The sequence below is a fragment of the Podarcis filfolensis genome (genome assembly GCF_964270895.1).
Source record: "Podarcis filfolensis genome assembly, chromosome: 1".
Taxonomy (NCBI): Eukaryota; Metazoa; Chordata; class Lepidosauria; order Squamata; family Lacertidae; genus Podarcis; species Podarcis filfolensis.
The window spans coordinates 97,194,035-97,221,730 of NC_139604.1; the positions used below are offsets into that span (position 1 = coordinate 97,194,035).

A 27,696-nucleotide genomic window follows, 5' to 3' on the forward strand; every position below is an offset into this window, starting at 1 on the left:
GTTTGCTCCAAATGTTACATCCTAAAACCAGTACAGTGGTACCTCAGTTTTCGAACGTAATCCGTTCTGGAAGACCGTTCGAGTTCTGAAATGTTCAAAAACCGAAAACTCAATAGCCGACAGCTAGGCCTCAGGATCTTGCACTCAGCGGAAGCAGCGTGGCATGTTTGACTTCTGAGGCATGTTTGAAAACTGAAATGTTCATCAACGGAGATGTTTGCAAACCGAGGTACCACTGTATTTATTTTAGGACTTGGTGTTCTCAAGTAGCATATATCGATTCTGGGAAAACTAGAGTTTAAATTTTTGTTCTTCCAGGAAGCTCTTTGGATAGCTTTGGGCAAATCATTATCTTTCAGCCTAACAGCACAAATTTGTTGTAAAGTGAAATAGGATAATTTATAAAATTGGGCTGAAGTGTCAGCATCCAACAGGTATGATCTGAAGGCTGCTGAGGCAACCACCCTGCTGAAGCCAACCAGGCCTGATCAGTGTGCGGACAGAAGGCCTTGTGAGAAACACACGTTTATTGCCTTAAGTCCCATGATGGAAGAAAGGTGATGTTATAAAAGTAAGAAAAAATTATATTAATAACAAGAACTGTTTTTTTTTAAATCAAACCATAGGGATTATTTTAGAGGCACTTTGTGTGAAGCTGGAGAACAAATGACATGAAAAAGAACGAGTTAAAATTCAAATTATCATGAAACAGTATTAGGCAACTTATAGTATAAGTACGTCCTAGCCTGGAGTTTGCAATTTCATAGTCAATGAATAAATCAAAAGGCTATGAAGAATTCATTTTTGAAAGATAGATACATAGAAACTATTAAGAGGAGCTCACAGCTAAGAAAGTGGTTCTAAACAAACAATCATATTCTATGGGCAGGATCCACATTTTGCCTTCCATCCATCCATGGAAGGCTTCTGATGCAGTAGAGCGATTCTGGTGGCAGGATGGGGTGGAGAGGTAAGTTTGCAGCATTTCCTCTCTCTTCCCTGTAGCCACCTCTCCCACAATGCCCTGGAAGGTTCCTCAGCCATCCATAACAGGATAGAAGGTGACATTGAAAACTGCAAGAGGAGGGGGAAATCATCAAAATGTGCCTTTCCCTTTCCTAGCAGCAGGAGTGAAGTTTGGATCCAACCCAAAGCATGGTGGTGAATTGGAATGATGCCGACCCACTCTGCCTCGGGTCCTGTGCCTATAGAGCACAATATGAGCAGATCTAATATGTGTAGTTGTACACCAAAAATGATGTATCCAGAGTCTATTATAGTCTGTTCTATTCTAGATTCTATCTTTTGAATGCCACCCCAACTTTTCAGCACCAGGTGCAGACCCTTTTATGTACTCATGCCTTTTAACAGCTGCTATGAATATTTTTTTTGTATATAAATAAATCTTACTATCCTGGTTTTATGTGCCATTTGCCTCAGATTTAAATTCTTTTTTAAAAAAAAGTTAGGAAAGGAATGTAGGCCCCTGTATAAACATGAAACTGTAGTTTGACGAAAATAGCGAGACAGCAAAAATACTTATTTTGGCAAAACTATTTGTGAAACAATCAGTTCTGCTAGTGATAGACACCTTTTTTAAGGTCAAAAGAAGAGGTCTCTAGACACGCACAACTGTTGCAAGTTTTAGAAGAGTGTGCAAAGGTAAAATGAAACAAGAGTCTCCCTCCTTTGCTCAAATCACAGGTGTTCATGAAACCACTATTCTAACGTTAGTGGAGTAAATTGCAAACATATCGTTTATTTTTGTCATCTGGTTTGTCTTAATCATGATCTAAAAATTCATTTATAAGCCTGTTTACAAAATGCCATGTTTATATCAATATCATATGCTGCTTGCTTGAAACTGTACACATTAAAATGAAGAACAGAAATCTGTGTAATGGTCAAAGACAACCAATAACAAAACCACTAAATTCTAGTTGTCAAACATAATTTACAATGTATATTTTTTCGTTTTTTCCTGATAAAACAGAAATTATTAAAATTAAAGTGATATGGGTGAGTGTTTATGGCTTCCTATTAAAAACCTGACTTACAGCAGTATCCATTTAAGTTTAAGGCAGAAGAAAATCATATAGAGATCTCTGTGCGATGGCCTGGTGACTTTATATCCTCTTGTCAAACCTCAGCAGTTTTATTTGTAGTGATACATGTTGAAGAAGGTTGGAGGTTAAAGTTGATAGGAGGGCCAGCAGGAAAGCCAACCAACTTCTTTCAAAAGATTATAACCTTTAACCTATTTGTGTCTGTCGGCAGACGCTGCTGACTTTACAAGTGCACATTTTATACATCCTTTAAACTGAACCCCAAATTCTAGAACATATGAATGAAGTAAACACACTTTGCACTTTATTATAGTCACAGACTTCTAATGTTACTGTCACACATGCTATGTCCATACTCTGACTTATAGAATAATTGTTTCAAAAACCAATTTGGCCTTGCAGCAGTCTACATGCAACAAAAAGTCTATTCATGATTTAGAAAGGCTACTAATAAAAGCAATTCTAGAGGAAATATTGACATGAAATATGAAATAATATTTTATCTTCACTCTTGGCATCTTTTTTTCACACAAATACACAATGCTGCAAGATCTCATGAGGTACACAAACAAAGCTGGACTACGATTCTGCAGCCAAGCATTCTAGAACGGTGAGACTTAACCATTTTTTATGAACTTTATAGATCCTGAGTTCCAAATACTTTGCAAGAAACCTCTACTAGCTGTGTACCCATGCGTCACCAAACATTTACAGCAAATAAATTTGTTAGTTAGTTTCAAATCTTGAGTACTACAATACAATTTCTATATCTTAAAAACAAACTACTACACAAAATTACAAATAAAAAGAAATATCAACACAACAAAATGTAACTGCTCCTAGAGTCCCATGGACTGCAAGAAGATCAAACCTATCCATTCTTAAGGAAATCAGCCCTGAGTGCTCACTGGAGTGACAGATCCTGAAGCTAAGGCTCCAATACTTTGGCCACCTCATGAGAAGAGAAGACTCCCTGGAAAAGACCCTGATGTTGGGAAAGATTGAGGGCACAAGGAGAAGGGGATGACAGAGGACAAGATGGTTGGACAGTGTTCCCAAAGTGACTAACATGAGTTTGACCAAACTGCGGGAGGCAGTGGAAGACAGAAGTGCCTGGCGTGTTCTGGTCCATGGGGTCACGAAGAGTCGGACACGACTAAATGACTAAACAACAACATATATGTATACATGTATTTTTTCTTGAAATAAAAGAAGTGGAACCTCGGCTGTCAAATGTAATCCGTTTCGGAAGGCCGTTCGACTTCCGAAATGTTCGACAACTGAGGCACAAAGGGCGGTGGGCAAAGTCAATGGAGAAAAAGAAAAACATGCAGCGGAAGCTGTTCGACTTCCAAAACGGAAGCAATTACTTCTGTGTTTTCGGCATTTGAAAACCAAAACGTTTGGCTTCCGAGCAGCTCAAAAACTGAGGTACCATTATAGTTCACTTTCTATTATCAACTTGTGTGAAACGGCCATAGCTCATTGGCATTTTCTTCGCATGCAGATGGATCCAGATTAAATCTTTGGCCTACCCAGGTAGGGCTGGGAATGTCCCCCGTTTGAAATTCCCTGGCCATTGGACATGCTTGCTGGGACTGATGGGAGTTGTAGTTCAACAACATCTGAGGGCCCAGGGTTTCCCACCTTAGATATTCTCATCCCAATGTGAGTGCTTCTGCAAAACTCTTTCACGTGTCTGTGCTCCACACAGAAATGGCAGTATATAAATACCTAATAATGCAATGCCATTCAAATGAGACTTCCTAACAAGTAAAAAAATGAATACAACTTTATAAGTAAAACTGAGCAGTCCATGAAATAAAAAATTAGGAATTGGGGTTCAAGAATAATTGTAGTGAAGCATGCTATATGGTGGAAGCCTACCACTTCCAAAGTCCCACTAGCAGTGATATGAGGTGTTGTTGTTGTTTAGTCGTTTAGTCGTGTCCGACTCTTCGTGACCCCATGGACCAGAGCACGCCAGGCACTTCTGTCTTCCACTGCCTCCCGCAGATATGAGGTGTAGGGGTGTGAAATTCCCTCATTTCCACACAGCACAGAGCTTGTAATGGGTTGGTACACAGCCTAAATGCACACATGACATGGAAGCAACAGGGCTGCATTGTGTTCTATTCAGAAAGATCCCTCCCTGTGTGTGTGTGTGTGTGTGTGTGTGTGTGTGTCTCAATATCTCTAGATACTAGAAATAGAGTTCTAGTTTTAAAAGCAAAGCATTTCCTCAGAAGGAATACATTTCTCTGATTTGATAGTCTATATTAATGATTTGCACCTCATATTACCCATGTACCTTTTGCAATGCCAATTATTCTGGGTCCTACAAACATAAAGCTGCAGTGGTTTGGGTATGATTTTTGGTTGTTTGTTTATTTTCACATTATTAAGTGCTACCGACTCAGGGATGCACATTTCTATGTTGGTGAAATTTCAGAAAGAAGGATTATGTATTAATAGCTTAACTGACTTGCTCTTATCACTACTGAACCTCTGAATCTGAATGACATCGAAAACACTGCACATAATTATCTCAACACTAATTAATGCAGATGCAGTAGAACATTTGGAAGAAGGAAACATGTAACATAAGGCACTAAATGCTCATATTTGTTTTCAGTACCGATGATGCCATTTTCTTTCGGTTGAATTCAAATGGATTTTATGAATGCTGTGACAAAAACTAGGTACTGAGTAGTATATGAGAAGGATATCCATTTGGGTGTCACTAAAAGGTAAACGGAGTATTAAAAAATGCAGTATTTTGGTCCAAATTCAGACTCCCACTCTGTGTGGGACTTGGTTGGTTGGGATTTTGGCTTTCTCAAGTGACCTCCCCCCATCACCTTTATATCTGTTGGAGCAATCAGAACACAGCTGTTCTCTGAAGCTTTTCCTTCATATACTGGGAAATAGAGTACACCAACGAGTCTCTAAATATTGCAAGATAACATGTTCAGTATGATCTCTGTTGCTGCAGGAAGTCTTGTGAAGCAGACACTTCTGTGCATGCAGATATCCCCAGGTCCTAGTATCTCTAGTTATAAGGCTACCTGGCTAACTGGAAAAGGACTTTTCACAAAACCCTCAAGAGCTTCTGCCAATCAGAAAAGACAATACTGGGCTAGGTGGATCAGTGGTCTGACTCTGTATAAGGCAGTCTCATACGTGCCTGGGAATTGCGAGTGTTTTTGCTCTTTTTCTCCTAGTGAAAACCAAAGAAGTAACAGGACCTCTGTTTTTTGAGAATGAGGTGTTGTATGTGTGTATAAGTGGATCTGAAGGGACTGGTTCTCCCCCAGGTAAGACAGCATGTGAGTAAGTTCAACAATCTCAAAGCAAAGGTTCTATAGTATATGGATGTGCAATCAGATGTGGATGGCAACTGGTAAGAGAAGGAGAATGATTTATACATAAAAAGGGGACATTGTGGGACAATAATTAAATGGAAGAAAGACTGAATGAATAAGATAAAGCTAAAAAGGTAAAGGACCCCAGGATGGCTAAGTCCAGACAAAGCTGACTAACTCACTTTTCAGGCTGAGGGAGCTGGCATTTGTCCACAGACAGCTTTCTGGGTCATGTGGCCACCATGACTAAACCGCTTCTGGAGCAACAGGACACCATGACAGAAGCCAGAGCGCACGGTAACACAATTTACCTTCCCAGCACAGCAGTACCTATTTATCTACTTGCACAGGCGTGCTTTCAAACTCCTAGGTTGGCACAAGCTAGGACAGCAACGGGAACTCACCCCATCACACAGATTTGAACCGCTGACCTTCCGATCGGCAAGCCCAAGAGGCTCAATAGTTTAGACCACAGCTCCACCCACACCCCCCTACTGAATGATTACACAAGCACTGCTGTGAGAAGGAAACAGGCAGGGTTGTTTCTCCATACATGCTCGCAGATTTCCCCACAGGCAAGAAATCACTCCCAGTGTAAATTTAAAGCACATGGCTCCCCCCACAGACTCACGGGAACTGTGATTTGTTAAGGGTGCTGGCAATTCTAGCTATTTAAAGGAGAAACTACAGTTCCCAGGATTCTTAAAGCCAGTGAATGTGCTTTGAATGGAGGGCACACTCCTCTTCTCAGCATGCAAAGATGAAGCAGAAACACCAAGGGGGAGGGCTTAGGCTTGATGAGGAATCAGAAAGAGGAAAGCTGAGAGGAGATCACTAAATTGTCTCTGACGGTGGACTCCGACAGTCCTGCCAATGCTGCTGCCTTGCCCCATCCTGGTGAGTGGCAGGGACACTGCTGTCAGAAGGGTGGTTCTGCACCTCTGCTGCACTATGCCAGCTGCTCCTATCATTTATCGCACGTGCTCAGGTGTCTTCCAGTTTGCCTCCCTGCTACATGCAGTATCTTGGCAGGCATCTGCTGTGTTTGGCTGAAAATGTGCTGCCTCTGCCACACAGCATTCATGTCTCCTGGCAGCTTCCCTTCTCCATGCTAGTCATCCCCATCTTGCTGAGATGCCAAGTCAGTCTCTTCAGCAAAACAGCCTTCAACATCAGTTCACGTACCAAAACACATAATTTTGAGATTGTGGAAGTATTGTTACTTACGTATGTAAATACCACAAATTTATACAATGTAACATGGAAGGTACAACGTCCTATACAATGAAACACCATAAAAACAGTACGAAATGATCCAAATGGCTGGAAGTATGATTGGAAAGTCTAAATCTGATTCTCCCCACCCACCCACTTACGCCTTGCCTTCTATCTAGACTCAGAAATGGGTTCAGGAATACCTGACATTACAATTACTAGTAACCGGGCAGGAGTACATACGATCACAGGAAGAAATCAACTCTCTAAAATCCAAGGCAGTTCACAATAGATTCCACCTTCTTCCTCTCTATTGCCTCTTCTGTATCAAATTTCAGTTCATTGGAATCTGGTTTTTTGTCATCACTCTGCAAAGCAGCATGCAGATTAATAGTCACACATTAATAATATTTAATATATTTTCCGGCAGACTGCTTCATCAGTAGAAGAGATGAGAAGCAGGGCTCATTCTATTAGCTCTGCAGGTTCTTACTGCCCCAGAACTGTTTCCATTCCAACTGATCATTTTAAGAACTACTTAACTTTTGGGATACGGGTGGCACTGTGGGTTAAACCACAGAGTCTAGGACTTGCCGATCAGAAGGTCGGCGGTTCAAATCCCCGTGACGGGGTGAGCTCCCGTTGCTCGGTCCCTGCTCCTGCCAACCTAGCAGTTCGAAAGCACGTCAAAGTGCAAGCAGATAAATAGGTACCGCTCAAGCGGGAAGATAAACGGCGTTTCCGTGCGCTGCTCTGGTTCGCCATTAGTCATGCTGGCCACATGACCCGGAAGCTGTACGCCAGCTCCCTTGGCCAATAAATCGAGATGAGCGCCGCAACCCCAGAGTCGGCCATGATTGGACCTAATGGTCAGGGATCCCTTTACCTTTACCTTACTTAACTTTAGGAATTGTCACCCACTAAATATGTGGACAGCTACTATGAAGACATTTTGCCAAAAGGAACTTTTAACATGGATGCCGCCAACTGCCAGGATCTCTACAGCACAGCAAGGAAAATGGTAAAAAAATCTGACTCTATCCTTATTGTATAAAAATATATGGAATTTAGTTATTGCAGAAAAAAACCCCCCACATAAGTTACGGGTCCCTAAGGGATAGGAAGATCCTGATCATGCCTATTGAGTATGGTGAGATTTTATTTCTTATACCGGTAGTTTAGTTTCAGATTTACAGGTACCTCTCTCCGCAGCTTCTGGAGAAAAATGGCTTTCACGGCTTTAGATTGGGTGTTATTTAATATGTTCAGGTTTTGAATGCCTTGCCTTTAATTGGATAGATTACTGAATTTTTGTTGTTGTGTACCTGTCTCTGTGGCTCCATAATAATTAGAAAATTAATAAAAAACAAATTTAAAAATAAAGAATTGGCACCTGAGTTTGTTCTTTACTTTTCTTCTCCCTGTTCCTTTTTCCTTTTCTGTCATGTCTGTCATGTCTTTTAGCATGCAGGCCAGGACTGTCTTGTTTTAATCGTTTGTTTGTAAGCTGTTCTAGATATCTAGCAGCTAAAGAGTGGGGTGTAGACTCAATGGAGAAAATGGGTATTTCCACATGAACTATAAAGCTCTCTATTTGGCATAGAGATTGTCCATGTTACACTGATTAAAATGGGGCAACTGAACATCTGAACATTTCACCCTTAAAACTGCTCCAATTAAACACATTCAGAAACCCAATTATCATACGGATGAAGATGGAACTCACTGTTTATCTTAGGCAATGTATGGAGCTCCACAAACTGTATAAAGTAGGAAGTTCTTCAGACAGGAATGAAATATAAGCACATGTTAGGTGACACATAGTGAGTAGCAGGATTCAAAATCTACTGTGGTTTAAAGATCATTGAGCGCCACTGAAAAATCTTTTCAAGAGTTTAACTTGAAAGCTAAGAGGCTCAATTTTTTTCTCTACTACATGGAAGAAGGAACATTATGAAACTATATATAAAACTTGACAGGACAAAGTGGAATGGCATCATGAAGTGAAAAAAGTAAATCTCTCCTCTAAGACCACAGTGACCAATCATCTCTGCACACCCATTCAAAAAATTTAGTAGCTCATACTTCTCAGATGCTGCGACATGCCCTATAAATGCCCACCCATTATTACTGACTGCTCCTTGTGCTCTTTGGCTGTAAAATATCCCACTCTTGAAATCCATCCTTTTACTCTGAACACTTGCCAATCCATTTCCAGCTTCTCTTAAGCCTGTGTGTGAAAAGCATCCAAAACCGAAGTCAAATTTTGTTTGACCATTGTGTACTCCTGTGGTTTAAAGCTTGAGCCACTTCATAATCTCCTGCCTTATGACTCAGCAGCTCCTGGGAGCTTCCAGGTTCCCCTCTCTCTATGCCTGGGTTATCCTTACTGAATTAACAGTAAACCAGAGAAAGCCTTACTGAGCTGCAATTGCTGATAGTGCAAGTATTTGAGAGATGCTGTTCTACTTTACACATTAATAAGACTCAATAAAAGCAGAATAGTGTGAAATTAATCTAGGAGACTATGGGGTGGATACAGAAATAGACAGGCGGAACTCCGCTTTCTACAATGGGGCTTTTCTTCCCTCCCCACAAGAGACTTTGGCACCCCCCAAAAGTCATTCCCGAGAGTTTTGGGATGACATGTGATGGGACTACCTTGCAAAAGTACCTTTCCACTGTGCAATACATCTCTTGATCCAAGCCTAAGCTTGTTAGGGTTTCTTCACTTCACCTTCTTGCAAGGAATTGGTGAGTATTTCAAATGAAAGATATGTAAGTCGGGTAGATGAGACTTTGGTAACAAGGCGTTTTATTCTGATTTAAAATATCTAAGTGTTTAGAGGTAATGCTGTCTCAGTTTGATATTGTTGGGTGAACTTCTGAATTGTATCTAAAGGGGAAAACTGTAATATTTACAGAAAACGAGTTTTCAAAAAATACTGAAGGTGTGTGTGTAGAAAATGCAGTTCTGTGAAGCCGATTTATCTGTGAAACAAGCTCCACAAAAAGAAAGATAACTTGCACACACATTCATTTGGTACTTTGTTATGACAAACCAGCTGGTCAATGTAATTGATGGGCTTCCTCTGGGGTGAGAGCAAACCAAGCTTAAAAAAACAGAACAGAACCGAACAACGCAACCCAGAACAAGACAAGGCCTAGGAAAACAGCCAAGCTCTAAAAGACAAAGCAAGTCAAGGTTATTTGTAAGCAACTACTCATCACCCAGTCAGATTACCCTTTTCCTAGTGTGCCAAAAGCAGTTTAGCTCAATTAAGTTCCCAGAAACACTGTTAATTAAGCTATTTTTAAAAAAACTAAGTTCAAAAGGGCAAATAAATGCATTTTTACATTTAAAATACCAGCAGTGACATTACTGAACTGAAGCTAATAATGGTGACAATGGGTGAAATTATAAATATAAAATGTCCATTATCTATATAATAGTGGCTAGTACAATTATATAATCTATCTATTCTGTTCCAATATCCACATTAAGCCCTATAGGTAAACAAAAATTTCCCCAGTTTAAAGTTGTTCTAGCTAACTGAACATCTTGTCAACCGCATTCAAAAAATCTTTCTTCCTCACCTCAGACAGCATATCTAGCATTTTAATTCTCATACAAAGTACAAAATTATAGTGAGGGTAGTATTTAAAACAAATTGTTTAAATGTTTCATAGTTTATTAAGAGTAAGGGCTCACCTGGATGTCCATTTGTGCCGTGATTTGTAGGCACAGGTCTATGTGTGGGTTTTTTGCCCCGCTGGGAAAACCTGCACTTTACTGCTGAATCAGAACAATTATCAGTTGGGTTTTCCATGAATTTCCTCTGATTCAGCGATAAACAGCAAGTTTCTTCAGGGAAAGTAGCGGTAGAAAAACCCTCTGTTCGTACCCCTGCCTGGAAAGTATGGGCCTGTACCCAAAGTGTGGCACAAATTGAAGTCTGGTTGAGCCCCAAGAGATGAGTGGGTTGTTTCTTCCTCCTTCAAAGTAACTAACTATTTATCCTCATTGAGGCATTTATCCTCACTGAGGCTTCACAGAGTATCTCATATTTTAGCCTTCCTTACAGTTATCTAAACCAGGCTTGAGTTTATTTACCTTTTCAGAGAAAACAATTAAAATATAATATGCCCAGAGGCTTGTGCTTTCTCCTCTTCTTCCCCTGTAATTAAGCCGTTTTCACACACTACTTCTTTGGCAATTCAGATTACATGTTAACATTCATGAAATGAGACAATTTTGAATTTAACAAGTGCATACAACATAAAATTTATCTACCACTTTATTTTAAAAATCCCAGTTGAAATCACATAATGAACTTACGTAATACATGGACTGAAAAGATTTTTCTTTGACTGTCTTACTATCTGCATGATCCATGGCAGTAAGCCAGTGCCTCAATGATGTTAGCTTTCTTATATGAATGGCACATTATTTATACCAAACACCAAAGTCAACACTCATGCATTTAGTAAGTAAGTAAATAAGTAATCAAGCAAGCAAGCAAGAAAGCAAGCAAGCAAGCAAAGTATTCTAATGGAAGTAAAGTATTCTTATGGAAAATTGAGATGGAGAATAAATCTTAAAGTTTGATAATTTAGGTTTCATCAATTCTGGAAATGAAGAAGTGTTACTTTGTTAATGGGGCTCTTTCCCACAGACTGGTTATGGAAATATTTCTATTGATTCATTAAATAATTAAATTCGTGTTAAACAATTAAATCTAGGTGCGTATAAAACGTATTCCAGCTGCATATCACAGCAGTAAGACTTTCTTTTAAGGATTTGAGATTAGATGGCAATATAACCTGATCATTCCAAAATCTGACACAGAGAAAAACTTATTTCTCTAAAATTCGCTTTGTTATAAAAATAGCAGCCCTAATCACATTTTTGTGACTTACAAATACTGTTTTTTAGCTCCCTTTACAGTAACAAAGGGCCAAGGACCACAGACCAAGACTGAGTAGACTTGACAAATACTTCTGAGTTCTTTTTAAATTGAAGGTCATTTGCAGCTTTGCAACTGACACTATAAATTTGAACAGTACTATGAAAAAGTAAGGGGGAATATACATTTGTTCACTTAAAAATATTTTTTAATGGATTCTTTCGTTAAACTGTGGTTTGTTTATTAAATAGACACAGCACTAAAATGTTTGAATAACAGGTGACACTGTTAACAATGGAAGAATTACAGAAATATTACTTTGTAAATTTATATTAGTAATAAAATAAGTCATATAGTCATAAGCACCTTAAAAGAATTAGTAAAACGCACACAGGTATGCAGTTTAACTTATTTTGTTTCAAGTATATTTATACAAACATACAGGAATGAGACACAATAATTCATGTCCACATGATTAACAGTAAGGACTGCATAGCTAAGAATACAATTTTCAAATAGTATTAAATCTTAATAACATGAAACAAAATCATGTGGAAAGCTCAAAAGCAATATGAAATAAAATTAACAAAAAATCAAGAGAGGGAAATTCAAACTGAAATGCATGATGGGCAATTAAGGGCCTATTTTGACAATTCTAAGTGGTCAAGTTTTTAAGGTATGACAGTGAAACCTTAACCTATCTATAAAGGAGTGATAAATGAGGCATTTTGTGTCATTACAGTCCCATAAATCACTTTCTTTAACTGCTGATGGCTTTTATCAGATCTAACCTTTTCAAGCTTCTACTAGAGTGCTAACATTTTCAACTCTGACATATGTGCAGTTTACAAATTCTGCAGCTGATTAACTCTGGACAGAAACTCACTGCCATCATTGTCTTTATTCAAGTGGGGTTAGAGCTTCAGTCTCCAAAATTCATGGACACTCTTACAGCACAACCAAGAGAAACAAAAACAAGAACACTTTAATCCATAGCCATGTTTGTGGAATCCAAAACAAATGTGTGGTTTTTTTGGATCTTCTTAGAGCTGCCACACATCCAGCTCTATTCTGTGGTTACGAACACATTTGGAGTGAAACTGTCAGACTGCTAAAAAGTATGTGGTTCACATTCAAATTTTGTGGCCTGGGTTTCAGTTTCGTGTTACACCTGGAGTTCAGCCATCAGTGTGTACACTTTGTTTTAAAAAGACACACTAAATGAAACTGAAAGCTAGCATATTGTTTTTAAACCAAAAGGTTTAAACAATAATACAATTATCTGTTGCTGCTAGTTATTCTGAAGCATCCTATTAAATTCTTACCATATGAATGCATTTAGAATGTATGTATTCTAAAAATAATTAAAGAAGCAGGCAACGTACCGAGCCTAATGCGCCATCCAATCTAATGCGCACCTCAAAATCAGAATCTTGAAACCAAAAAAAGTATTTGCTGGTGAATGTAAATGTGCCATTGAAACTAATGTGCACCTTAATTTTCGCAACATACCGTATTTTTCGCTCTATAAGACGCACCAGACCACAAGACGCACCCAGTTTTTGGAGGAGAAAAAGAGGAAAAAAATATTCTGAATCTCAGAAGCCAGAACAGCAAGAGGGTATCACTGCGCAGTGAAAGCAGCAATCCCTCTTGCTGTTCTGGCTTCTGGGATAGCTGCGCAGCCTGCATTCGCTCCATAAGACGCACACACATTTCCCCTTACTTTTTAGGAGGGAAAAAGTGAGTCTTATAGAGCAAAAAATACGGTAATTTGGCCAAAAAAGGTAAGCATTAGATTCAAGTAAACACGGTAGCATTAGCAACCTTAATAATAATGCTAAAAAACTGAAACACTGGCCCTGCCAGACCTTAAACTTTACTATGAATCAGCAGCATTCTGCTGGTTGAAAGATTGGCTGCTTCTTGAGAACACAGACATTTTGGACTTAGAAGGTTTTAATAATGTTTTTGGGTGGCATGCATATTTGTGGTACGACAAGGTTAAAGCACATAAAGCATTTAAAAACCATATTGTCAGGAAAGCATTGTTTAATGTCTGCATAAGATATAAAGACTTACTTGAAAATAAAACCCCAAGGTGGTTGTCACCGATGGAAGCAAAGGCTCAGAAAAAGCTCAATATGGAGGCCAAATGGCTGAAATATTGGGAAATTTTGGAACAAGAAGGAGACAAATTGAAATTGCAGAGTTTTGAGAAATTAAAAGATAAAGTGCGATACTGGCTTCATTATTATCAAATAAGAGAGGCCTATAATTTGGACAAAAAAATTGGCTTCAAGGTGGAAAAATCAAAATTGGAAACAGAACTGCTAGATCCCAAAATTAAGATACTTTCAAGAATGTATAACTTGCTGTTAAAATGGAACACGCAGGATGAAACGGTTAAATCTGCTATGATTAAATGGGCACAAGATGTTGGACATAACATTATGTTTGCTGACTGGGAACAGTTGTGGACCACTGGTATGAAATTTACGGCATGTAATGCCTTAAGAGAGAATATTATGAAAATGATATACAGGTGGTACATGACACCAGTCAAGCTTGCAAAAATATATCATTTGCCCGATAATAAATGTTGGAAATGCAAAGAAAATGAAATGAAAAAGGTATTTAAATATACCTTCCTGAAGAAACCAGAGGCCTTTCTCCTGGGCATAGTCGGCCAATTGGTGCCAAAGAAGGATAGAACTTTCTTTATGTATGCAACAACAGCAGCAAGAATACTTATTGCAAAGTATTGGAAGACACAAGATTTACCCACCCTGGAAGAGTGGCAGATGAAGGTGATGGACTATATGGAATTGGCGGAAATGACTGGCAGAATCCGAGACCTGGGAGAAGAGTTGGTGGAAGAAGATTGGAAGAAATTTAAAGATTATTTGCAGAAATATTGTAAAATTAATGAATGTTAAAATGATGCTGGATTGAAAATAAGTGGCTTTAGCAACAAAGTTAATAAGAATATGCAAAAATGGATTGATAATGGATGAAAATATACAGTTATAATATGTTAAGATATAGAGTTAAGATAAATGAAAGAGGGTAAGGATTTGCTGAATTGATTATGTAAATGGGAATACAAAAAGGGGAGGTGTGATGAGGTCAAGGAAACAAGCAAATGAGTTTAAAGATATCAAAAAATGGATTTGTTTTTAATCTTTTCTTACCTATTTGCCTTTTGCATTTTGTACTTTTAAACTTTTTTTTCCTTTTTCTTTTCTATGTATTTTTGTATTTTTGTATTTTTTCTTATTTCCTCTTTTTTATATGCTTTTTTTCTATTTTGTAAACCTTTGTTTTTTGTAAAATCTTAATAAATATTTTATTAAAAAAATTAAAAAAAACCTGAAATACTTTGTGCTAAACAAACCACTTTGGGAAGAAAATATAAAAAGTAATTTTTGAATCCTAACACCAGAAACAACCAATTGCATAGTAGTCCATATAGCGTTCAATAAAATATATAAAATCAAGAACTGCCTGCATGCAGTATGGCCTATCTTTAGTGTAGTTCCAAGGTATGGTCTGAAGTCAGATGAGGCCACTATTTTGCTGAAGCTTTGGTCTAGTCAAGTCTGGATCATGACCTCAACCATGTGACCTAGAAACCATGTGGATTCCATGGTGGAATAAAGTTGGGGTATAAATGTAGGAAAATAGATAAATACATTCCAGGTACTGTAATGTTAAGTTTCAACGAAATACAGTCATACCTGAATCTGGAGACACTACAAATGTGTATCAATTTAAATCTGATGCACTTACAGAAATTCAAAGCAAAATGTTCACTAAAATTCAGCTAGAAGATGTAATTGATACAGACACTGAAGCTATACTCAAATTTAAGGAGATACTGTCTTTAGTAATATGAGTCATGTTGAAGAAATCCTGATGTTGGTTGTGTGACCACTGGAAGCCTAGTACTTCAGATAGTATTAGTTTTGATAAGAACTAACTACACATCAGACCTAAATAATGAAACCTGAAGAGACAGGCTCAGGCCACACAAATAAGAATGTCCGCAGAAATCCTCCTGCAGCAGATTGCTTCTTTTTGATAAATGACAAACCTCAGAAAAATAGTGGGTGACAACTTTTTTCAGCATCACGGCTAGCACAGCCTTGTAATGTCATCTCAGACTGCCCACAACAACAATGTCTTTATTTCACTAATAATGTCACACACGCAGCTACAACTGAAGATGCAAATCCAGGTACAGCAATGAGTATTTAAGACAAAAGAATTTTTTATCATTTACAACAAAAGCATGCGACTTATTGGCATTTGCATCAAAGATGATGCTTTGATAACAAAAATCAATTCAGAAAGAACACATATGCTTTATAATACAGGACTTAAAGAAAAACTTAATATGGCCCAAACTTGCAGTATATACACTTAAATACTGAAATGTTCATGGATAAATATACCATAACTGCTGCCATTGGAACTAGTAATTACTTGGTAATTTCTTACCTCAAAATGCACATTTTTTTTATTTACCCATAATTTCTTACCAAGTAATTATGGGTAAATCAAGAAAATGTGCATTTTGAGGTGAAGCAACTGTACACCGAGTTCTTGTTCCTGGTCAGGCACTGCCAGTTCAGCCCCCATGAGTGTATATGTGAAATGCAACACTTTATACGTACTTATTCACACTAAACTGCACTTGCAATTCAGTCAGTTTGGAGAGGTCCTTTCGCAGCTCTTCACAGCCTTTGGTGAGGAACTTCGCTGGAAGTCCAGGTACATTATGTCAGCAATAGCACTGCTATCTATATGCTTGTTGACACTCTCAAAAAATTCTAAAGATTCATGAGACAGGACTTGACTAGCAGAAGCCATACTTGCTTTGCTTCAGCAAGGCATGCTCTTCTATATGCTTCGTTATTTCATCTTCAACTATACTTTCCACAAGTTTCCCTGGGACAGATGTTAAGTTCACTGGCCTGTAATTTCCTGGATCTTTCCCTTTTTAAAAAATCGGTATAATATTGGCCTCAGGTATGGAGGCTGTTCTTAGGTTATATATTTTTGTTAGAAGATCAGCAGTTTCACCATTGAATTCTTTGAGAACTCTTGAGTAGATGTTAGCTGGAAAAGGTGATTTGCCAGTTTTTACTTTGTATATTAGGCCTAGAACTTTATCGCTCTTTATCCCTCAGACTCGCCTCCTGCAAAAGTTAGTTCAGGCACTGGGATCTGCCCTATATCCTCTGATGTGAAGACAGATGCAAAGAATTCATTCAATGTCCTTATCCTCCCTGGTCATCCAAAAGTCCAACTGCCTCCATAGACTGTCTCCTGCTACTAATATATTTAAAGAACCTTTGTCAATCTTCATGTTTATAGCAATATGTTCCTTAAATTATTTCTTAGCATCCCTTGCTGTCTGCTTGCCCCCCCTTTTTTGGGGGCCAAAGTTTGTGTCCCTTTCAGTTATTTTCATTCAGACAAGAGTTCCATTTTTTTAAAAGGAAGCTGCCTTGTCTCTAATGGCATCTTTGACTCATTAACCCCACTAGCACCCTCTTTGCCAGGCTTTCTCAACCTCAGCCCTCCAGATGTTTTGAGACTACAATTCCCATCTTCCCTGACCACTGGTCCTGCTAGCTAGGGATCATGGAGTTGTAGACCAAAAACATCTGGAGGGCCGAGGTTGAGGAAGCCTGCTCTTGGCCCTCGTGGTATCTTTCGTGATCTGTAGCATACACACCAGTTTAATTTCTAATATTTCATTTTTAAACAACTCCCAAGCATTTTTGAAAAACCTGACATTCTTGAATTTGCCTTTCAGCTTCATTATTACCAATCTTCTCATTTGGGGGGAAGTTTCCTCTTTTGTAACCCAATGTGACCATGTTGGATTTTCTTTGTAACTGGCTATTTACATGTATATAATTTAATAGCACTATGCTCATTGCTCCTAATTGGCTCAACAACACTTAGATCTTACACCAGGTCCTGTACAACATTTTAGATTTCAACTGGAGCCAGAAGAAACTCGTTTCCCCAGAAAATGTTTTCTTTTTTGCATGATATCAAGAAATGTTAAGTCTTGCTCAACTGCCCGAAGACTCCAATGATGAATCCTCTTCTTTTGTTTTTTTTGTCCAAGGTTGCTGACAGGCTATACCCCCCTCCCTCTCACAAAGGCACAGGTAGAGGGAGTTCACTTTCCACCTTCTTGCCAGAAAAAAAACCCAGAGCTCCAACAATCCAGGAGGGCTACAGAACTGAAGGGAAGCATGTTCTGGACTCATCAACCAGGCAGAAGTTCTGCACGACTGTACCTGGGAAGAGGTGTTTTATTTTACATTATGATCATGTGTTAGAAGCTGCTTTGAAAATCACTGAAATAAAGGCAAAAACTTTCCAAATAATTAAGAAGCTGTAAATTCAATTAACTTCAAGGGGATTGTTTTTACCATTTATTGGCCATTTGGAAACAAGTTCTCCATTATTCATGACATAGTCTGGATTAAATATATCTTCCAGAAACACATATTCTTTACTCACTAAGCAGATAACTCTTCAGGCACAGGTAGGTAACACCTTGTAGTTTAAACATTAAAGACTTAGTATAGACTAAGTGCCAGTAGTCTCCGCACCCCAACATCTTTATACAGCCTATCTTATGCACATTTACTCCGATACATGTCCCTGTAAAGGTAAATGTAAAGGTTCCCTGACAATTAAGCCCAGCCGCAGACAACTCTGGGGTTGCGGTGCTCATCTCGCTTTACAGGCCAAGGGAGCCGGCGTTTGACCACAGACAGTTTTTCTGGGTCATGTGACTGGCATGACTAAGCCGTTTCTGGCGCAAAAGAACACCGAAACCAGAGCAGCGCACGGAAACTCTGTTTACCTTCCCACCAGAGCAGTACCTATTTATCTACTTACACTTTTGGGCATGCTTTCAAACTGCTAGGTTGACAGGAGCTGGCACTGAGCAACGGGAGCTCACCCCATCGGGGAGATTTGAACTGCCAACCTTCTGATCGGCAAGCCCAAGAGGCACAGTGGTTTAGACCACAGTGGTTTAGTGCCTCCTGCGTCCCTACATGTCCCTGTATTTCCTAGTAATTCTGTTAGGAGCACAGTCTGAGGCTGTCCATACTATAAATTACAGTGTCTATTCTGGTTACACTGCGCTCCCACCGACGATGTTTGAAATATGTTAGCCACAATCCATATGTATCCTATAGTTTATTGAGAAATACTGCTGTTTGATGCTTTCCCCCTCAAATGAGCTTCCATCCCAATTGAAAACGTAAGCTATAGTGCAGCTGAGGTGTGTATATTTGAGACAGCCACTGCACATGCACAGGAAACAGCTCCAATGAATAGGAGTTCAGCATGGCGAAATAAATCAGGTAGAGTGCAGTGGGTGAAGACATCTCCATGCACTCTCTGGTGTTTACAGCAGTGTACTTTAAAGAGTGCACAAAAATGACCTCACTGTGTTTCAAATCACAAATAGGTTATGTTACATAGCCTAGGTTTCAAAGATGTCAATAAGGAATGTTGTAAGATAATACCAATAGGTTCTACCAGGTGTGAGGCAGCAGATCTATGATACTCCATTGCTCTTATTTTACTTTCCTCATCTTCAAAGTAACAAATGGGGACACAAAGAAATGAAATAAAAGGGGAGATTCTAGCCACAGACCTTCTATGTCAGGTTCCATTGGGCCCTGTGTTTACCATTTCCAAGTAAAAATCAGATGTGAATAAATCTGAGACCACTGTTGGTCCATATAAAGACTCTGAAAAATAACTTATTTTATATTTCACACACTATTTAAATTTACCACTAGTGACATCAGGAACTTCTCTTTACTTGTCTTGCAGACATCCCAATGTTTTTAATGTAATCAGTTTCAGATTTTGTCTTTACTGTATGCTTATACAATTTCAGAAGGTTTAATTCTTCAGATTTCCATTAGTTAATTTATTAAGGGAATTTGCATCATAAAATTCTTCCAACACCTGGTCTTCCTTTTTCTTTTTTTGAAAAATTTACTGGATGTCTAATATAGTTAATATTCAGTAGAATGTGAGAATAATTTTTATACAACTCTGATAGTTAGAAAGATAGATAACTCAATTATTAGATCATCTATCAAAATATTCAGATGTGTAAGAGGCTACTAAAAAGATTGATGACTGAGAAAGTCCACTGATTCTCCAGCCATCATATTCATGCATTTGGCTAGACAACATTTTTCGCTTCCTTCACAAGCAAGCTTCATTACCCATCACTCCACTGAAAAGAGTTTATTATGAGGCTGCCATCTTGGGAAGACTATTATTTAGATGATAAATGTTGGAGGGGGGAGTGTGTCTAGCCTTTTTTTAAAGATGAGCTTTGTGACAGATAAAACAAACAGCATCTACATTTCTAATTAACTTAAATTTGGCAGATACAAATACAGGTCAGTAATGCTATAGTATGCTGCTGGAATATCTTCTATCTGAAATTTACTGTTAATTTGTAAAATGTAAATGAACTAATTAGAAGAAAAGCAGGATCGTTTGTGACAAACCACTTCTGTTAGTTCTTTGCTTATTGACATTTATGAGCAACTGAACTTCCTTATTCCGATTTAGGATAATTACCCTTATTCATTTAATTTAATTTTTTTAAAAAAGAATTAAATTAAAACTTCCATTTGGAAAATGCATGCAGAAAAATATTACATGGCATAGAATAAAGAAGGATTTAAAAGTCCCCCCTCAAATTATTATGCTTTAAATGGGATTTGGAATAGTTATGAATATGTCATTTTGTGTACTACATTTTAAAATATCCCAAATAATGTAGCTAATGTTTTAAAATAGATTCTTGCCGCACGACTGTATGGCTAGTATGTCCTAAAGTAAGATGATTCTATTTTTGTCAATTACTTTTAACTTCTTTCTTTACACACACAGCGAAAGCTTCGTAATTTGATTAGCAAAGCACTCATAAAAATTACACAATGGAAGAGGGAATGTAGCTAGGCCTGAGTTTGAGCAAGCAAAGCAACCTTCTTAAATAATAATTTTAAAAAATGTTTTGGTTCTGTTCAGAAAATGTTTCTACCATTCATATGTAGATAAAGACTCAACAATAACATGTACATTCAAAATGTCAGATGTAAATGTCAATTAAAAATTACAAGACGTTCTGAAAGGTAAGGTCTGTGGGGGCTGACATTCTTTGACATAGTGGAGTGTCTGTGACCAGGCCTTTGGCAAACATAGCAGGATCTATGCTGTCAGCTCTTATCGTACGTAAGCCTAGATGCTTGTCTAATCTGAATGAGAAATACCAAGGAAATTGGAGCTGATGCCTTGCAGTAATATAGATGGAAGCTGAAAGCGCTCTGTCTGTATTATGGAATAGCCTCCAATGATGCAACAATATTTGAAAGATTAGAGGAAAAATATAAAGAAATATAATTGAAACAATGAAAGATCATACTACTCTGTTTACTTTTAGAAAAAGCATAGAAAAATAGAACAGCCTCAAAAACATTTATAAAAGATTGTCTAAATCTGGTGTACTACTAAAATGCTCAATATGGAAAACATTTTTCCCAAAGTGAAATTTACTAGCTAATGTAATCTTAATTGCACTTTATGTGACTTTATTCTTGTTGTGTTGCCACCACTGCTGAATTTTTACTGCAAAGAAAAATAACACTATCATAAACATACTGTACTGATATCACAAACTTTAGAATTCTGAAGATTAGGCTATTATCCAAACACTAAAAATTTATTCCTTCAGACTAAAGATGCTTTATACTACTTACTTTGGAAAAATTATCCGTTAACAGCAGAATCCTCTGCACAATCAGAAATCCTACTGAATTAAAGGAGACAGTCCCAGGAAAGTATACATAGGATTGATTGAAAGAAAAATACACAGCTTACACATAAGCTTTAAACAAATATACAACTTTCTGCTCACAAACATTTTACAGTGTTCCTTTGAAGGCCTTTAGGATAACAAGGTTCCTGTGAGAAAATTAAAATTCACTACTTTTTATTGCTCTGTGTAGACTCATAATAATTCCTCCCCCACCTGACAATGATAGCCTGAATGAAAAATGACAGTAATTCATGACTCTAAATTCATTCAAGCCCATTTCTGAAACAAGTTAACTAATGCTAGGACAGGCATGGGAGATAAGAGAGGGAGAGAGAATGTGGAATTTGTGAAATTCCATAAGCACTAGAAGGCTTAAGCAATCCTAAGTCCCTGAGTGTTGGAATAAGGTCAAAACCTTTCAGTATTGTACCAGTGTGTCAAAATATGTCAACAAACCATCATACTGCAGGAAGAAGAATGACCTTTCAGTTCTTTGTGTATTGGCTGCCAATGAAGCTTTGGATACTGGGTATGCATGAACAGTTTTCCTAGATGCTTGACAAATGCAACTCCCAAGGTTTCCACTAAGTCCGTTTGTTTCACCGATACAACTTTTTAAGCCCCTAAACTGCTAGATATTGACATTGTGCTAGGGAAAGGATATCTTCCTTTCCCAAACATTTCCAAACAATTTAACTTTACCTCAACGTATCAACTGATAACATTATTATCAATATACTCAGTACTGTACGTTAAATAACTTCGTCTTCCTGACATCTTTTTGCACGTGTGATAAATGGTATTTAACAGACGCAAGTTAAAATGGAATTTAAGTTTTACTCTCTTTGACAAAGTTGTTTTTAGAACATTATACTTTTTTATCTTCACCAGGTGCAATTTAGGCTGCAATTCTAAACCCACTCACTTGAGAGTAGACCCACTGAACATTATGCGCAGACATGAATTATTTTATTATTATATGTCTACATCACCCTTCTTCAGAAGATCACAGGGCGGTTTACAATATAAAAGCCCCCAAATATACACCAAATAACAATCCATAGATTGTATAATTAGGCAAAGGCTTGGGAGAAGAGGGTTGTTTTTGCCTGGTGCCTATGTATGTATAGGACTGTATAGGACTGTGCTATTCTAAGCACACTTAGTATGGAGTACTGGTCACCTTAATCTCAGTGTAACTTCTGAGTGAGAATTTAGGATCACTTGGTGTGTGCCATTTCTAGAAAGGAACTTTGGGTGTGTTGATTAGCAATGAACACACTAGGAAAATTTCGAACACTCCTATTGACTAAATAGGAACTTTCCTGTTTAATCAATAGGAGTGTGTGCAGAGTACTAAAGACATTTAGATTACAATTAAATAGTGAAAGATTTCAGTAGGTGGAAGGTTTGCTATTCATATTCAAAGAGTGTAGAAGAAATGCTACTCTCATTATGTAGAATTATCATTATTCTAATATCAGTGTCAAAGAAGACATTTTGTTAGTGCCTTCTTCAAACGTAGCAAAGTTACTTCCGATAATAACAGCGTCAAGGTTTCTCCTGGGACTCACTAAAACATAGTCTAGAGACACGACAGCCAGATTTGCAAACAATGGAAATAGTAAACTGACTGCATCCTTACTTACTGTAAGTCATAATTGACAGTGAAGTTACTAATTATTAATTAATCTGTCTCTTGATAGTACTAGTTTACTCATTAGTATATTACAGCAAAATATGCAAGTGCACAGCTTTAGGTTGGAATTCAACTATATAATTAAACCAAATTAGATTTTCATGTACTTTTAATATTTTACCAAACCCAGAGCAATTTTCTGCCATCTTACAGAGCAAAAATGCACCCAGGAGTGGCCACAGTACAGGGGCAGAGCAAGTGGCCATTGCATCAAATGGCCCTACGTTCCATCCATGACAACTCCACATAAAATGAGCACAGGCAGCAGGGCTACAAAAGAGTCAGTGCTGGAGACTCTGAGATCTGCTAGGCAGGCTACTGGTCTAACTCAGAATAAATATATCAGCTTTATATATTCAGCACAAGTATCTCTCAAAAGGTTCAAACATGGCAGCTTGGTAGGCTAAGATACTTCTATCAGTGGGGTGTACCTCTGTGAAATAACTGGGGAGAGCCTGGAAGAAGAAAAAGGCAGAAACGGTAGGACACAAAAGGTTTTAGTGTAGCAGTTACTTTGGGATTACAGGCTTGGCAAGAGAGAAGGAACACATGTTTGAATGCCTGCAGAAATGAATTTTCAAGGGAAATTTAATAGTTTTAATTTTAATGATAAGCAGGGCTTTTTTTTCAGCTGGGGATCACTGGAGCTCATCTTTGGCACCTCTCATGTGGGCACCATTGCTATTCTAAGAGAATAAGGGAAAGTTCATGGTGAGCTCTGGCACCTCTTTTTTTTTTAATAGAAAAACAGCATTGATAATAAGTGCCTGCTGTTGAAGATGAACAAAGGCACCTTCAGAGGATGGGCTTTATCCAATGGTGACTTTGCCCGAGTGGAAAGGCCTTTGACCACTACAAGTCATGGATCCCTGCCACCTACTGCAGCTCTCTGCAATATATCCTATTCTATTTTGGAGGGTACAAAAGTGAGTAGTTGTGTGACCTGACTTGCAAGAACTGAAGTGCTTTCCACAAAGGCAAAGACGCCACGGATTTTACCTGAAACATTGAAAGGCTGTGTGTAATATTAAGAGGCCAAATTCAGATCATAGGTAAGGGACATGTTCTTGCACTTCTTTACCCAAGCTGAGGTGGTAGAGCTTTCTAGTGTTGTGTGCTACAGGCTGCCACACTGAGAACCCCCACCAGTGCTTGCCCAGTCCCAAGATGCCTCAGGATCTCAGTCGTTAATACTACAGCAAACATACTATGCTTATGCAATGAAAAATGCCGGGGCTCATAAGCAGGAGCTGCTCAGAGAAGTGGCTGCTTGCCGAGGGGACATCCATTTCATGTCAACATTCTTTCTTTTCTTCCAGACAAATAGCAATAATGGACATATGGCCTACAGTTTAAATAACAAGAAAGAAAGAAAGAAAGAAAGAAAGAAAGAAAGAAAGAAAGAAAGAAAGAAAGAAAGAATCTACCTGTTCCAGTAACTCCAGAACTGGTCCTGTAGATAGGCTTGGTGGCTACACTCATCTCCAAAAGAGGCTTTGCTTTCAATCCAATGAATGATATGACCTTCTACAGCTAAAGGGGGGGGGGGATAATACATTTTAAAATGAACCCAAACCCTTACAAATTATTAAATCACAGTAAATGAATATATCTTAAGAATAATCTAACACAATTTACTGTTATGCAAGGCTTCCTCAGTTTTAAACCGTACTGAAAAACACAGTCACTCAATCTTTTCAGTGTGCTTGCATCTTTAAGGGTTCAGTTATTTATGGGCAGAATAACTGGGTATTATGTCTCATTGTTCACACTGTGCCCATTCATGACCTGCCACAATCCCCCACTTATTCACATGATAGATATAAAGCGTTAGGGAAAATACAGAGACTGTGAAGCTTGCGTGGGAAAGGCAGAAACATGGGCACAATATTGCTGTACCACGTTGTACCACAAGATTGGGAAACCTACGCACCTCCAGATGTGCTAGAAGTGCTATGATAACTATCTTCAAATATCTGAAGGGCTGTTACATGGAAGATGGAACAAGCTTCTTTTCTGCTGCTCTAGAAGTTTGGAGCTGAACCAATGGATTCAAGGAGATCCTGACTAAACATTAGGAAAAACTTTCTGATGGAAGTGGCAGCTTTCCACGTGCGCAAATCTGAATCCCTGCTTGGCTTGGAGCAGCACACTTTTTGGTGTGGTGGGGTACCACTCTTTTTATAGTTGTTTTTATTAAAGGATTTTCATGGTTAACAAGGGTACATACAACACCTCTCTTTTCAATTCATAGTATCCTTTCTACAGGTCGGTTACATTCGGTGTGAGACACTGCTATCATAAGACATTGTGAGGTTGGAGAGGGTAGTGATTTTTCATTATTTTGGAATACAGTGGTACCTTGGGTTAAGTACTTAATTCGTTCCGGAGGTCCGTACTTAACCTGAAATTGTTCTTAACCTGAAGCACCATTTTAGCTAATGGGGCCTCCTGCTGCCGTTGCACCGCTGGAGCCCGATTTCTGTTCTTATCCTGAAGCAAAGTTCTTAACCTGAAGCACTATTTTTAGGTTAGCGGAGTGTGTAACCTGAAGCGTATGTAACCTGAAGCATATGTTACCCGAGGTACCACTGTACTAAAAAAAAATGTATTTCAAAAGCAAGATGAGATTTTTAAAAACGTGCATGGGCACAGGTAAACAAATACATGCATGCAAGCCCACAATGGACCTCAGGTTTCCTTGCATTGAGTGGCACGTATACTTTTCTAAAATGATTTTTAAAATTGCTCTTTTGTGCAATTCTGGCATAGCAAGGGCTAGAAGTCAAGTGCTATGTCAAATCCATGATGTAGTTCTAATTCCGTTGCAAGACCAATGCAGGTGCTTAGCACACCTGCTAAACTTGTATATGCCAAGATTTTTCTGTGTGTATTTTTCATCTGTCACAGCCTGGTCAAATGGACCACTGTGTAGCAACACACAAACACACACACTGCAGCACTGTTGGGACTTTCAGTAAGTGGGGCACAGCTGGATGTCTTTGACCTAATTACCATTTGCAGGATGCCTCTTTAGCTCCCATGACGCAATCTATCATTTGCACCATGGCAGCTAACGTGCATTCGCAACTGGGGCATTAGGAGTGGCAAGAAGTCTGACAAATTATGGTTAAAGTTTGTCTCATGGAGGAACAGTATTTTAGCTTTTGCAATGACTGAGGATAAAGCAGATTTTAAAATATTTGTCTCAGGTCAACAGCTTACACATTTGAATAAATCCAGATGCTTCTATGACATGTTCCTATAACAGGTTTACTTATGGATCAGGTTCTTAGGTCAGTCTGGGATCTAAGTTTTTTTATCCCTCCCTCCCGCTCTGTAATTATTACAGGCATTGTTTCATTACTGTGAATATCTAACAGAGTGTTATGATTATCCTCTGTCTCCCATAATGCCTTTAAGAACGTTAGCTTTTCAGTATAAACACATTCACCCACCAAAGCTTAAAAACCTCATGGACTCACCGACTGGCACCTCTAAAATGAAGTCTGGTGTTTTGTCATAACCTTTTGCACGTAACTGATCTTCAGCTATAAAGAGAATAAATATTATAAACAATAGTATTATTCTTTTAACCAGATAGCAGAATAATTAATTTTCTTTTGAACGGAGGTACAAGAATTACTAATGCACTCATACATATCCTTCTTACGCATGCAATGCTGTGTCAGATTAAATGAACCTTCTTAGCAAACCTGATACATGAATATAAAAATGCTTCTTTGTCATCTCTGCATTTTTATGTCTTCATTATAAACATCATTAATTCAACCTGTCATACAGTACTTTGTTACTGAAAAATATTCAAAATAAAATATTTTAGTTGATTGGATCTCTCTGAAAGTAACTTTAAGAAATAGCTAGTGTTATCACAATGAAGACATGCTGTACTTTCCGCTCAATTTATACGTTGGGTGGAAATGAGTATAAAATCAAATCACTTAAAAGTTATTATAGGACACAGAAGTTATTCTAGCCTCTTAATTTAATGTTGAACTATCTAGCATTGAGCCATCACATTCCAGTGGCACATAGACAGACACGAAGTCCAAGTTCAAACATAATGGGAAATTGGGACTTTTCACTTTGAGGATGAGCTGTGGCAAGCCTCAGGTTCACAAGTTTCACCCAGAGGTGGATTTAGGTTAGTGCAATTGGTACTGGGTGCCGTGCTGCAAGGGAATGTAGATGGAGCATGAGAAACAGGGGGGACATGCCGAATTTTAGCATCACACAGAGTGTGGCTGAAATTTGAGAGCCCAAAGTCTGCCAGTGCTTCACCCTCCCCTTTACTTATATGCAAGGGGATGGAAATTAAAAGCTTCTTTTTTGCAGTTTGCACTACACTGAAGTTTCCCATCAGCTGTGTTCATACACAGCAGAAAGCCAAGGTTCTTCGCTTAATAAACAATACCATGTATGAGCTCTATGATGGTACATGTAAACTAATCATTCTCATTTTTATTCTTTCCTTTTCTGGGAAAACAAACCAGGAAGGGGATAACTTAGAATTGTGTCTGAATCTGGGATC

At 38.3% G+C, this 27,696-nt stretch overlaps 1 protein-coding gene and 1 long non-coding RNA gene across 7 annotated transcripts in view; one reads left to right on the forward strand and one right to left on the reverse strand.

Moving 5' to 3' along the window:
* The window catches only part of CDIN1 (CDAN1 interacting nuclease 1), a 123,689-nt gene that overhangs the window by 22,782 nt on the left and 73,211 nt on the right, over window positions 1–27,696 (reverse strand). For 4 of the 6 annotated variants that reach the window (XM_083619881.1, XM_083619885.1, XM_083619883.1 and 1 more), the window contains 2 exons: window positions 26,630–26,695; window positions 24,572–24,677 (listed from right to left, as the gene is read on the reverse strand). In XM_083619881.1, coding sequence (XP_083476007.1) covers window positions 24,572–24,677; window positions 26,630–26,695 — 172 coding nt within the window. Of the gene's footprint in view, window positions 1–21,386; window positions 23,600–23,684; window positions 23,831–24,571; window positions 24,678–26,629; window positions 26,696–27,696 lie in introns of those variants that run through there. The other 2 variants (XR_014549466.1, XM_083619882.1) reach the window with 2 other exon arrangements.
* Window positions 9,438–18,219, forward strand: LOC310766706. The gene is made up of 3 exons (XR_014550377.1): window positions 9,438–9,858; window positions 16,264–16,329; window positions 17,702–18,219. It is a non-coding gene; the product is annotated as an uncharacterized lncRNA (long non-coding RNA).